The 13,399-nt window shown below is 47.2% G+C and overlaps 1 protein-coding gene and 1 pseudogene across 1 annotated transcript in view; both read right to left on the minus strand.

The window, feature by feature from the left end:
- Positions 1-11,862, minus strand: part of USP29 (ubiquitin specific peptidase 29) — a 46,767-nt gene extending 34,905 nt beyond the window's left edge. The window contains exons 1-3 of the mRNA XM_045292364.1: positions 11,774-11,862; positions 1,623-1,777; positions 226-1,166 (exon numbers count right to left, since the gene is read on the minus strand). Coding sequence (XP_045148299.1) covers positions 226-1,166; positions 1,623-1,777; positions 11,774-11,862 — 1,185 coding nt within the window. The remainder of the gene's footprint in view (positions 1-225; positions 1,167-1,622; positions 1,778-11,773) is intronic.
- A 482-nt stretch (positions 11,863-12,344) lies between these two features.
- The window catches only part of LOC123520879, a 7,982-nt pseudogene continuing 6,927 nt past the window's right edge, over positions 12,345-13,399 (minus strand).

The following is a 13,399-nucleotide window of genomic DNA, read 5'->3' on the forward strand; positions in this document are numbered from 1 at the left end:
GCTCGTTGGTTTGTCCTCTGAGTGTTCCGGGGTGTCTGACTCCTTGAGGCTTTGAGGACCAGGCTGGTGACAGGCTTCCAACTTTCCAAGTCTTTCAGGAACCACCTGCTGAATGTCCTCAGAACCGCTCATCCTATCATCGGGCTGGAGTCGCTCAACCGCTCCTGGCGATCCTTCTGAGAACTCGATTTCCATGTCTGTCTCCAAACCTTCCTGTGAACTGACGGCTCCAGAGGTCCCGTCTTGAGAAGCGTTCAGGCTTTGAGTTTCTTCCCTTCGGGCCTGACTGTCCGAGAGCAGAGGCCCTCTGCAGTCTTCGCTGCAGTGAGATGATAAGATTAAATATTTGGGAATACTAACTGACTGGCTATCCTTCACTAGCAAGTGGCATGCATCCAAAATGTAGCGTTTCAGGTGGACAATCAGGACCCTGGGGAGCCTACTGACATTTTGGATCCCAACAGAACGGCCATGCTTGCACTTCCCACACTTGTACTCAAGTTCCTCCGCTCTGAAGAAGAAGTCCAGAGAGTCTTGGAGAGACCACGCTCCTGGTTGCTCTTGGGACAGGCTGATGGACAGGTAATTGCTCAGGTCTGTCTTGCAAACAACCTCACCACAGGCTTTACAGATGATGGAGCACTGTAACTCCACCTCAAAATTGGCCCTCACAGGACAAGGAAAGTCTCTGGGGGCAGCCTGAGCAGCCAGCACCTGAGGCTCTGCTTGTCCATCAGCCGTCTCCCTGACTCCCTGGCCAGTGCTCTGCAGCTTCTCCATGTCTTCCTTCAGCTGACTCAAACAGTGCCCTAAAAACTCCTGAGCGTCATTCTGAGTGTTGCTGGAGTAGATGTCAGAAACCTGAGAAATAGACCTTTGAATATCCACCAGAAACTCTTTCTTGGTCTCTACATCACACAGATCTTTGAACACAAGCAGCTGGCGCAAGCCCAGGCTAAAGGCTCCTGCGGGAAGCATCTCCCACGGGATTCCTTGTCGGGTTAAGCCGTCAGCAAACGATGGAACTGCAAACAGTGACTGTAAAATAGCATTCATGTAACAGGTGTTCCCCATATTGGGGAAACCTGGCCCTGATTGTTCTGGGGGACTCTCGCCAGGGAGCTGGGACTCATTCCACGGGGGCTCATTCTGGGCCCCGCTGGGTTCTGACAGAGGGTGTTGTGCAGACAGCATCTGGGTGTCATGAACATTGTCATGGGCATGAGGGTTCCCAGCAGAGGTGGTGTCGAATGAAGGCCTGTGTTCTGATTTCATATGATTTACTCCATTTTCTGAGGTGCACAGTTTCTTCCTATTGCTTGGCATACACTTTAAGTCATCTCCCTCCAATTTGTGTAGGTCGGAGCTATCCTCTCTCAAAAAGTCCTCACCCACTTCCAGGGTTGATGACGCTGTTTCTTTTATCTCGTCGCGTGAGCTTTCGAATGGTCTTTTCTCACCAGGTCTTGGTGCCTTGGCTGGGAACGGAGGCATTTCCTCAGGAACGGAGGCTCCACTCGTGTTGTCTGGCTGACTGAGGGGCCCAGGCCTTGGCTCGCCACCAGCGCTCTGCCAGGAGATCGGGTTGCTTTTTTCCTGTGTCGTCTTCCTGCCAAGAGCACCACAATCGCGGTCAGGGTTGGTGGCTGATCTAGATGTCTTTCGGCAGTCTCGGTCCAGGAACATCTTCAACTTCTCAGCCTCTCTGCAGGATAATTCCTCAATGTGAAGGGAGAAATCATTTTGGAATGTTACATGGAGGCTAATCCGTCCTGCCCTGGAGTAGTGACGCACTGTTCTTGTAATATCACGTAGCTCGAAAACCCCAACACATGAATTAGAGTCGAAAATAATGATCAGTCTACTTTCCTTTTCTCCTGGCACCATTTCAATGCACGCTCCTCCCAGCTTAGTCATCCTCTTGCGTCGGCTCCATGTTTGGATGACACCGCGTATCTTTGGAGGACTCATGGCTTCCTGATGGAAAGTATCCATGTAACCTTCAGAGAGCAGGAAGACACATGTTCACTTTAGTCCAGAATGTATCAGCAGGATCACCTCCACCCAGCACCAATAGAGCCAAGGTCAAAGCCGAGATCGCAGCAAATCCCGGTGACCTTGGGAAGGGATTGCAACGGTCACATACTGGTTGGAGAGCTGTACTTGTTCAACCAGTGTGAGGGAAGACATGGGTGGGAGGAGATGGAGGAATGTCACTGCCCAGCCAAATACGGTAATTACCCTCTCTGAACAAGGTTTACAAAGAAACACGAGAGGATAAAAAAACAAGCCTGTTTGCGGACCCTCCGCAGTAGAGCCGAGAGCTGAGCAGCACAGCCCGACACTTCACAGGGAGGACGCAGTCTGGAAAAGTCCTGCCAAGCTACAGGCTGCTAGACTCAACGGACAACCAATCCCCCCAGTGATTCCGCACCACAGGAGAGGAGATGGCGATGATATAAATCAGTGCAGAGAAGGCAGCTGAGAACACTCACTGCCTGTTGTTTGAAAGGGCTCTGTAAAAAGAGGATTGGCAGGGAAATTCTTTAAGATGTTAATATGTTAGCCATCAGTGATGAACGAATGACCCGCTTCCATTCCATGGAGAAAACCTGAAAGCCTTCAGCCGTTCCACGTGGCAAGCAGACAGGGTGCCCTTTACCAGCACACGCCTATCACACAGTCCCGGCAGCCTGTGCTGGAGCTATTGGACATCAAAAGACATCAAAGGCATCAAAACTGGCAACGATGAGGCCAAGTCTATGGATCTGCAGATAACATGATCTTAGAGGTAGAAAATTCTGATTCTCAATAAAGAAATTTGTCGAAGTCATTAAAAAGTTTGGCATGGGAGTGGACAATGAGATCAATGCACAAAACTCAGTAGGGTTCTTGTATATTCAGGAAGAGGAATCTGAGAAGGTTTTCAAAAAGTAAACAACTACTATTTAAATAGTCATCTAAAGATTAAAAAACCTTAAAATTAGTCTAAGTTATTGTATAGAGAACAAAACACTTACATAATGAAAACTATAAACAAAGCCCAACAGAAATAACACGATTCTGCAATCTCTCTTTTCAACATTAAACTCAAAGAGGTCTAGAACAAAATTCAAAAGGTATAGGCACACCCATGTTGACCGTATCTCTATCTACAGAGCAAAGATGAAAGCAATCAAAGATCCTGCCTGTGGAGGGATGAATAAGTAAGTCCTGGGGCATCCGTACAGTGGAATAGTATGAATCTCTCAACAACAACAAAAGAGATTGTCAATCACCTCACCCCTTGGATGGATTTTGAAGACATGAAACTCAGCAACGTCAAGTCCACCTCATAAAGACAAGTACGACATGACATGACAGCGGCTGTGAACTATTACTGAAGGGGGAAAAACAACTAAGCACACTGGTTTTTAACTCAAAGCAGGAGACTCTGGAGGCTAATGTTAAGTTAGCAGGGAGGAGGCAGGGACAGGGAAGGGGAGGAAGGACCTGGAGGGGCAGTGAAGAAAAGAAACAGCGTAGATTGGTGGCCTGGGGGCTGGAGTGGTTTTCGCGCGGTACTGTTAGTGTTCGGATGAGTTAGGTTGAGCAAATCTAACGCTCCTGTGTCTGTTCCACTCCAACAAGAGACCGGGTGGTGCAGCGGGTTAGGAATTGAACTGCTAATCCCAAGGTCGGCGTTCCAAGTCACAGGTCAGTCCGCGTGAGGAAGATGAGCCTTTCTATTCTTGCAATAGACCGGAAATCAATGGGGGCAGTGTCGATGCATGGCTGCAGGTCCTGTGGGTATGCTTGGAGTTGTAAGGGAAGAGAAATATGGATCACAGCCAGGGACATTCTATGAGACCGTCCAATTTCTTTCCTCATCCGACCTCAGCACCTGAACTGGCCTGAATGGCTCCAAAAGGAGGGCAGGTCACACCGAAACGGACTTCATTGCTTTTGTGATACAGCGACTACTTTCAAATAAATGGTAAAAGAACAAAAAGAAAGAAATATGGAACTCCCTTTTAAAAATGGGGATAGTTCAGTGATGGGCATCATGTAGACCATTGGACAGCCCCTCACAGAAAGGTCACAAGGAAAAGATGAGCCAGTTAGGGTGCAGTATAGCACCGATGAAATATACAACTTTCCTCTAGTTCTTTAATGCTTCCCCTGCCACACTATCATGACCTCAATTCTACCTTACAAATCTGACTACACCAGAATATGCACATGCTACAGATAAGAGCCCACAACACAGGGAATGCAGGATAGATTAACCCTTCAGGACCAACAAGGAGAATAGAGGTACCAGTAGGATAAGGGGAAGGTGGGGGAGAAAGAAGAAATTGATCACAAAGATTGACATATAACCCCCTCCCAGGGGGTGAACAACAGAAAAGTGGGTGAAGGATGACAGAAGATGATGTAAGATATGAAAATAATAACATGTAATTTATCAAGGGTTCATGAGGGAGGGAGGAAAATGAGGAGCTGATATCAAGGTCTCAAGTAGAAAAAATGCTTTGAAAATGATGATGGCAATCTATGTACAAACGTGCTTGACACAATGGATCAATGTATGGATTGTGATAAGAGATGTAAGATCCCCCAATAAAAGTATTTTAAAAAAATAAAGAGATGAACTCCCACCACGTGCACCTCCCCCTGCCCCCTGGGAATAAAAATACCATAGGATTCAACATTTCCTCCCTTTGGTATGCATTAGGGAGAAAGATGGGGCAGGAATGGATACGGGCATCCCACGTTCATCACAATGGCTAAAGATCGCGTCAGAGGTTGGGTTCTGTAGAGAAACAAATCAGCGGCACTTCTATGTAAGTGTATGAAGAGAGGTATTTACAGCAAGACACGTCTACAACTTACCAGGTGTAGAGAGCTAGTAAGTAGGGTCTAGTTAGTGTCTGTGGGTTAGAAGGGATGCTCCAGGCTCCTCCTGGTTTCTGTAGCTGAGGCGGGTTCACCAGCCAGGAAGCAGGAAGAGTACAAGCCGATGGCTGGAACGACGAATGAATTCAAGGTTGACAATTCCTTGATGGGTCCTGGATCAGGAGGCAAGATGGCCGGAGGACAGTGAATTATTTGCAGCACAGAAGTGAAAACACACTGTCCAAATGGGGCCACTAAAAAAGGGCAGGCCACACCCTTACAATTTCATAAATGTTTGTGTCTCATTAATGGGTTGCAGAGTTCACTATATTGTGGAAGATTCTGCCATGGGGTTCTTACTGCAAAACTACATTTCCTGTAACCTAGCATGTCTCTCTTCCACATACATACACAAACACAGAGATATATCTACATTCCATTTCCGCCTATATACATGTGTGTGTGTGTGTGAAGAGGAGCTGATGCCAAGGGTTCAAGCAGAAAGAAAATGTTTTGAAAATGATGATGGGAACGTATGAACAAATGTGTTTGATACAATTGATGCACAGATTATTATACGAGCTGTCAGAGCCCAAATAAAATGATTTATTAATAATAAGAAAGAAAGAAAATGGATCTTTCCAGGAAGACCATTTTTAGTTGTTTTTTTTAAATCAATTTATTGGGGCTCATACAATTCATCACAATACATAGATCAATTGTATAGAGCACATTTATACATTTGTTGCCCTCATCATTCCCACATTTTTAGTTTTTAATGAACTTGTAAACCCCAAAGTTCTCGCTTCAAAATAAAAACAAAACCCCAGCTCATCTAAAAATAAAAATATATATGTGTGTGCAATGTACACACATGTGTATGCGCACATATACATATCTCCCAATATCCCAACACATATAATGTTATTCTTATGAATGGCCACTAAACTCTAATTCACAGTGACCATACTACCGGGCATAATCGTGGCTGTGCAATATTTTAAAATTAAAAAGAAGAAAAATGGGTTTCACAACCATAGGAAGAGGTTTTCCAGGCGACGGCAAGGTCCTGGGGAAGGACAGGATGCCCAGTTGGAGAGAAGGTTACACCACTTGTCTGTCAGTCTGTCTTATGGCAGTGGCTTGTGTGTCACTGTGGTTCTGGAAGCTGCTACACCACTGATACTTCAGAGGCCAGCACGTCGCAAAGCGAGGCAGTTTCCATGGAAGAACCGACAATGGAAATGGAATCAGCTGCCCACCTCAGAGGAAGTCCCCCTGAAAACCTTATGCAAATTCTGAAGGACACGACAAGGTCCTGGGGTAGTAGGCTGGCACCCAGAGGGACTGGCTGGAAGTCTGAAAAGGAAGGGAAAATCCAGAGGAAGGGAGCTTACTGGGATTCCTCACTGTTCCAACCATTCGGGCTGTAGGTTTGTATTACACACTGGGAGACTAGGGGTCTATTGGGCTGCGAACCTCAAGGTCAGCCGTTCCAAACCACCAGCTACTCCATGCGGGAAAGATGAGACTTTCTACTCCTGCAAAGAGTCATGGTCTCAGAAACCTAGCTCCGTGTTGCCCTGTCCTGTAGGGAGAGAATACTGCATGGTGTAAAATCAGGAAAATGATGGGACACATTTGGATCCTCTCACTGGTGATACTGGTTCAAACTGTGTGTGGAGCAAATACTCAGAGAAGAGCGCTTAGATGGGGAAGAATGTGGTGTCCATTTCTGAGGGAAGCTTGTGAGCAAACTTTGATGTGCAGAGGACACAACCTTGCTCACTGAACGTGAGGAGGACTTGAAGCCTTGCTGACGCAGAGCAAGGACTTCCGCCTTCAGTGTGGATGCGTATGCATTATCAGGAAGACCAGACTCTCACAACTGGACAGATGTTAAGTAACCTCATGAAAAATGAAGGAGAGGTTGACATTTTCCAGGACTTTGTCTCGTTGGATCCACAATCAACGCTCACGACAACAGCAGTCAAGACATCGAAAGAAGAGCTGTGATAGGTGAATTAGGAGCACAGAACCTCTTTAAAAGATGGAAAAGCAAGGAGGTTATTTTGAGGACTAAGGCGGATCCAGAGCATGGCATTTTCAGTGGGCTCAGCTGCTGTGGAAGTTGGCCGTTGAATCGAGAAGACCGAAGAGGAATCAGTGCATCTTGAATGGTCGTGCTGGAGAAGAACATTGAAAACACCGCGCACTGATCAATCTATTTTGGAAGAAGGAAGGCCGAAGGCCTCCTCAGAAGGAAGGATGGGGGTTTCATTGCGGACTTTGGACATGTCGGGAGACACCAGTCCCTGGAGAAGGACCTCAGGTATGCTAAGGTAGAGGGGCAGAGAAAGAAAGGGGGCCCCTCAAAGAGACGGATTGACACACCGGCTGCAGCAGTGGACTCAAGCACAGGATCAATTGTGAGGGTGGTCCAGGACCGTGCAGTTTCACTTTCTGGTGCAGGAGGTCACTGTGGGTTGGAACCAACCCGAGGGCACCAGACCACAGCATAGAACCCACCCCAGAGAAAGATGGGGCACGAGTAGATTGGAACACATCCAAGTTTCTCACAATGATAAAAGGTGATGCCTTAGGCAGGTTCCTGTGGAGAAACGATACAGTGACAAGTCTATGTGCACAGACACAGAAAGACATTTAATCAAAAAATGACTCACCTCGTCGTAAAAACCAGTAAGTCCACTCCGATTCAATTCTGTGGCTCAGCCAGCTCTCTTCGTCCAACTTGTGGAGGTGGGGCTGCTTGTCTAGCCCAAAGCTTGAAGACCACAGGCTGGTGGATGGAAGGGCAAGGAATCCAAGGCTTGCAGTCTGGTGCTGACTCCAAAGGTCGGCAAGATGCGGTAGCAGGTCTCAGAACGGGGTGCAGACACCCACCCGACAGGATGGAGGAGCCTTCCCTGGGAGTCTGCGAGATAAGCGCAGCCACACCCTCGGGTCACCTTTCCTCTAATTGCACGCTGACGGCTGTCTGCTCAACGGGTCCCACAGCTGCTGGTTTCTTACAGACTCGATGGTGTTATGGTAAATCCCACTACAGAGCTTTGACGCGAACACATTTCCCACAGCTCACCTTGTCTCTCCTAAACAAATAAACACATACATCCAATTAAAGATCCCCTTTTCCCCTATACATGACATATGTGAATGTGTGTGAAATGTTTGTATGGACACACCTGGACAAGTCACTTCTAATTTCCCAACAGATAGGACCAGTCTTCTTTCCGATCACTGACGCTAGGTCAGTTCTGGCTCACCTTGTCTGTGGAAACAGGTGATGGAGAAGCTCAATATCAGCAGCTAAGACCAGGCCCGGGGCTGCCTGCTGAACAGACCATCCATGGCTGACACTTAAGTTCAGGCTGAAGCTGAAGAACATTAGAACGAGACCATGAGCGCCCAAATACCGAATTTAAAGAACAGATTTTCTGCGTTGAATAAGGACAGAAGACCCCAACAAACCGTGTGAGGACATTCAGAACATGTTTCGAAAGTCATTACAAAAGACAAGTAAGGAATAAAAGCAAGATCAAAGTGGGTGTCAGAAGAGACTCTGCAACTTGCCCTTAATCGTCGAGTAGCCAAGGCAAATGGAAGAAATGATGCCAAAGAGCTGAACAGGAAGCTTCAAAGGGCAGCTCAAGAACACAAGGGAAGGCACTGCATGAGATGTGCCAAGATCTACAGTTAGGAACCCCGGAAGGAAGAATATGCTCAGCAGCTCTTAAACAGAAAGGAGTAAGGAAAAGTTCGCACCTCGAGATGCACAATGGAAAGATTCCATAGGCAAAGATGGAATGATGTTGGAACCATCAATGGAAGCTGGAAAGAATACACAGAGTAACTGACAAAAAGAAGCAGGCAACATTCCATCACTTCAGGAGGCAGCATATGAGCAATAACTACTGTTACGGAATGAGTCATTCATGCCGCACTGAAAGCATTAGCCAACGCTTTACGATGGGTAGTTCTGCTGCGCAAGGATTCTTCCAAGTGTCGCGAAGCAAGGAGGTTCCTTAGAGGACTGAAGTGTGCCTGCCCCAACCATCGCATTGTCAGTCACCTCATGGAATCGGGAAGACCGAAGAAGAACCCTGTGTCTGAACTGTGGCACTGGAGAAGAACACTGAAGGTACCACAGACTGACTTCTTCAAGGACGAACAAATCTGTCTCGGTAGAAGTGCAGACAGGGTGCTCCTCCGAGGAAGGATGGCAAGACTTCATCTGACATGCTTTGGACATGTTATTAGGAGAGATGGAGGAGCCCCGGGGGAGTAGTGGTTATGGGTTGGGCTGCTAATCACAAGTCAGCAGATCAAAACCACCAGATGCTCCGCGGGAGAAAGATGGTTCTTTCAATGCTGTGACGACTGATGATCTCAGAAAGTCACGGGGGGCAGTTCTGCCATGCGCTGCACGGTAGCTGTGAGTGGGTATCAACTCAATGGCAGGTAGTTTTGGTTTTTTTTTTAATCCGTAGAATCCCGTCCCTGGAGAATGACATCATGCGTGATAGAGGGGCAGCAACTATGAGTACGGACCTCAAGGAGATGTACGGACACAGCGGCTACCACACCGGGCTCAAGCACGGGACCAAGTGTGCGTATGGTGCAGGACCAGGCAGTGTTTCCCTCGGTTGTGCATAGGGGTGTTCTGGGTCCGAATGAACTCAATTGCACCAAACAACAGCCATCACTCCTGATGTGATGTATTAAATTCCGGGGGCTCGATATACCCAGGGGCTATAGTCCCATGTTGGAGAGCATTTCTCCATTATACAAAGGGAGACGATTAGGGTGGGATTAGCACCTGACTTTGGTAAAGGTTGTGGACTGTGATGTGCTCTTACTCCTTGAGAGAATCTCTAAGATCACACTCCTGTGGAGCTTGTGAACCAAACCAAATCTTTTGTTACCTTGAGGGTAACTTTAAACTCCCACTTTATGACCTCTCTGACCGAGCCTTGTTATCAGAAAGAGAGCATCGTAAAGTAGATTATAGCAGCTGCAGTTAGGTTCCAATGCAATGTCTTATCATTTGATCTCCCTTTTGACCCACTTTAAAGTTATTCCAGTTTTGTTTCATTTTTGAAGTGTAGGAGTCCCTTCTGACCATACACCATAGACTTGCTATCATACAGAATGCCTTGAAAGTAGATTACTACAGAGGCAGTGAGGTTAAACTATAAGATCCGATCATTAAAAAAAGACCTGATAATTTCATAGTCAGTCCACTCGATTCATTTTAAATTTGTTTTACTTTTTAATATTTTCTATGTTCTTTTAAAATGAGGCGATCTGTTTAATTTCATGATTGTTAGTTTGTGATTGTTGTTGTTTTAATGCTTTTCTGTATCTGAAATCCAGGATAGGTTGATCTATAGAGACAATAACTACTTGGGAGTATGAGAGGAGAGGTTGTGGGAAAATGGGGAGCTATTAACAAAGAGTACAAGAACAAAAAATGTTCTGAAATGGATTGTGATTGAATTGTAGATGAATAATATACCAATAAAACTGTTTAAAAAAAGAAAGTAAAGCTAAAAAAAAAGAAGCAAGTTAAAACAAAGAAAAAGTATGTAATGTCCTTAAACACATGGGACTAGAAATACCATACAGTCTAGAATTTCCTCTTCTTTGTATGTGGTAGAGAAAGATGGGGGCACAAATACGAGCACTCCCATGTTCATCACAATGGCAAAAAGTTGTCGTCTTTGACTAAATTCTATAGAGAAACAATACAGTGACGCTTCTATGTGTATGGATATAGAAAGGTATTTATACTAAAAGTGGCTCACCTAGTTGTAGAAGCTGGTAAATCCACCCGAGTCCAGTCTGTGGGTCCATGAGAGCTCCAGGCATCTCCTGGCTTGTGTGGTGGGGGCTGCTTTTCTAGCCAGGAAGCAGGACAGCCATGAGTCGGGGATAGAAAGTCAACTGAATGCAGGGTTGGCAGTCAGATGGTGGCTCCTGGCAGCAGCAGGTCCAGGCACCACTTGCAGGACACAAAGTCAGCAGAAGGCAGGAGCTTTCCCACTGCATCTGCTTAAATCCAGACAGCCACACCCTGGAGACATCTTTCCTCCAGTTACACCGTTATCTGTGATCTTAACAACTGCTGCTGGCTGCCAGAGTCGCTTGTGTTCCGAAAACTTGTGGAGTTAGAACAAGAACGTATTTCCTATACCATAACTTGTCTCTTTTCAGCCTAGCCTGGGTGAAGGGCCTGAGCCAAGCCACAGGCTTTTGATTTGTTTAGTATTTCCCCCTTGGAGGCATGGTTAAGACTCCACCTGAGTAGAGAGGGTTAACTACACCAGAGCCAGTGTGTCCTTGTGGTCAGCTTAAAAGCCCCACTTGGATACCCCGTGTGAAGCAAAGCCACACTCTCTGTGGATAGTTCCTGGGTTCCCAGCCGAGGTGACAGGAAAGGGAAGGACCATTGAGAGGGTCCAGATCTAGCAGAAAGGACAAGTTTTCCCACAAAGTCTGTTGAAAAAGGGCAGGCCACACCCCTGCGGAATTTTGCCTTCCAATTCCCTCAAAGCTGTCATCTAATCAAAGGACCTCACTCCAGTACAATGGAGGGCTCCTCACCGGATTGATTGTGTTACGGGAAATCCCATCATGGGCTTCCCCAGACACCAGGTGTCCTTTAGCAAAGCATATGGTTCTTATTCATACATACACTTACAAACAGCTATAGATACCTCACTTTCACTTATATAAGCTATGTGTCAGTATGCGTGTAGCCTCTGTATGGACCTGTATGTGCATGTAGCTCCCTTTTCCACAAGATATAATCGCTGTTATATTCTGGTGTAGACCACTAAGTTCTGATTCGTGGAGACCCTGTGGGCAACCGAACCGGGCTTCGTCCAGTCCTGCGATGTTTTCTTCATCGTCATCATCGTCATCGTCATCACTGGCGTGCTCAGTTATTTGAGTGCCTTCCATCCCAGTGGACTCTACTTCCGAGAGCACATCTGCTAAGACGCCCCTGGTTTAGCAATGAATCTGCAGGCCTCTCTTCAGAGTCTGGCCTGGTCTGGAGCCTCCACGGAAACCTGTTGTCCTGCCTTATCCTGGTATGTTTGCAAGACCCGTGGTGTTCATTTCAGCATGGAGACTACACGAAAGCCATCAGGCGTGACAAATTGAACACGCACTGTATGCCAGTTGTAAACCACTTGTGAAATACGGCTTTGTTTTGGAAGGCGGGTAGGTAACCTGAGAGGGTGGTGTTTTCTGGTTTGGCATTGTTTAGAACTGGACGGCTCAGGAACAAGGTACCTTCGAGTCGTGGGCCGGTGAAAACATGGGAAGCATCACCCGGCAAACTTAGATGGGTCTTCGCTGGATTCGGCAGAGACGCAAACTCAGCCATGATTCCATGTGTACTTGTAGAAAGACATTGCTATCAAGACTGGTTCACCAGTTCAAAGCTCTGTGTTGGGCGAGAAGCTCCAGGCTGCCCCCGGCTGCTGCAGCTGGGGCAGGTGGATGAGGCCGGGCGCAATGAGACCACAGGATGGTGGATGGGAACGTGAAATGAAGCCACCTTTGGTGGTCTATAGATGGCTTCTAGAATCAGCAGGGCTTGTGTCAGGGGTCAAGGCAGCCAACGCAGGGTGGAGACCCGACAGAAGCGGTAAGCTGTCCAACTGAGTCCACTTATGAAGGAGCAGGCCCACCCTGGTTTTTCTTTCAATTTCCTCAAGGCAGTATCTGACCAAGGGACAGCGCCCAGTGTGGATGAGGTCATGGCCGATCCTGCCATGGGTCACTACCCCAGCACTGCAATTCTGGTCACCTACCCTCTCTTACACACACACACACACACACACACACACACACACGTTCCATCTCCACCTATGGACCATATGTGTGCCATGCCCACATGCGCCTACACCCACATGCCTATCTCCCAATATCCCCACCCCTAAAAACAGGGTGATTCAAATTCGTTGCCATGATGAATACATCAATTCACGATGACCCAATGAACAAATACTACACGACAGCACAGCGGCTGTGCACAACTATAAAATTTAGAAACTAAGAAAAATGGTTTTGCTGCCAAATGGAGCAGAGTTTGAAGGCTACAGTGAGGCCCTGGGGGTAGTAGCTGGGGACAGGAAGGGACGGGATGAAAGGCCGGATGGGGGATGGGGGAACCGAGATAGACCCACACACAAGACACAAAGGGCTTCCTGGGATAGCTCACTCTTCTGCAAGGCTAGGTTGTGCCAGTGTGCTGTTCCCTGAGAAAGTCAGGCATCAGGAGCCCTGGTGGCTGAGTTGGTCGTGAGTTGGGCTGCTAACCTCAAGGTCAGCTGTTCCAGACCACCGGTGACCACATGGGCCACAGATGAGCCTTTCCACTCTCCTAAAGAGTTACACCCTATCGATGTGCATGAGGGGGGGTGCAAAGTGGGGACTCAAAGCCCAGCTGTAGACAATTGGACATCCCCTCACAGAAGGGTCATAAGGA

The sequence above is a fragment of the Echinops telfairi genome, unplaced genomic scaffold (genome assembly GCF_000313985.2).
Source record: "Echinops telfairi isolate 266 unplaced genomic scaffold, ASM31398v2 ScPeMD7_655;HRSCAF=1070, whole genome shotgun sequence".
Classification (NCBI taxonomy): Eukaryota; Metazoa; Chordata; class Mammalia; order Afrosoricida; family Tenrecidae; genus Echinops; species Echinops telfairi.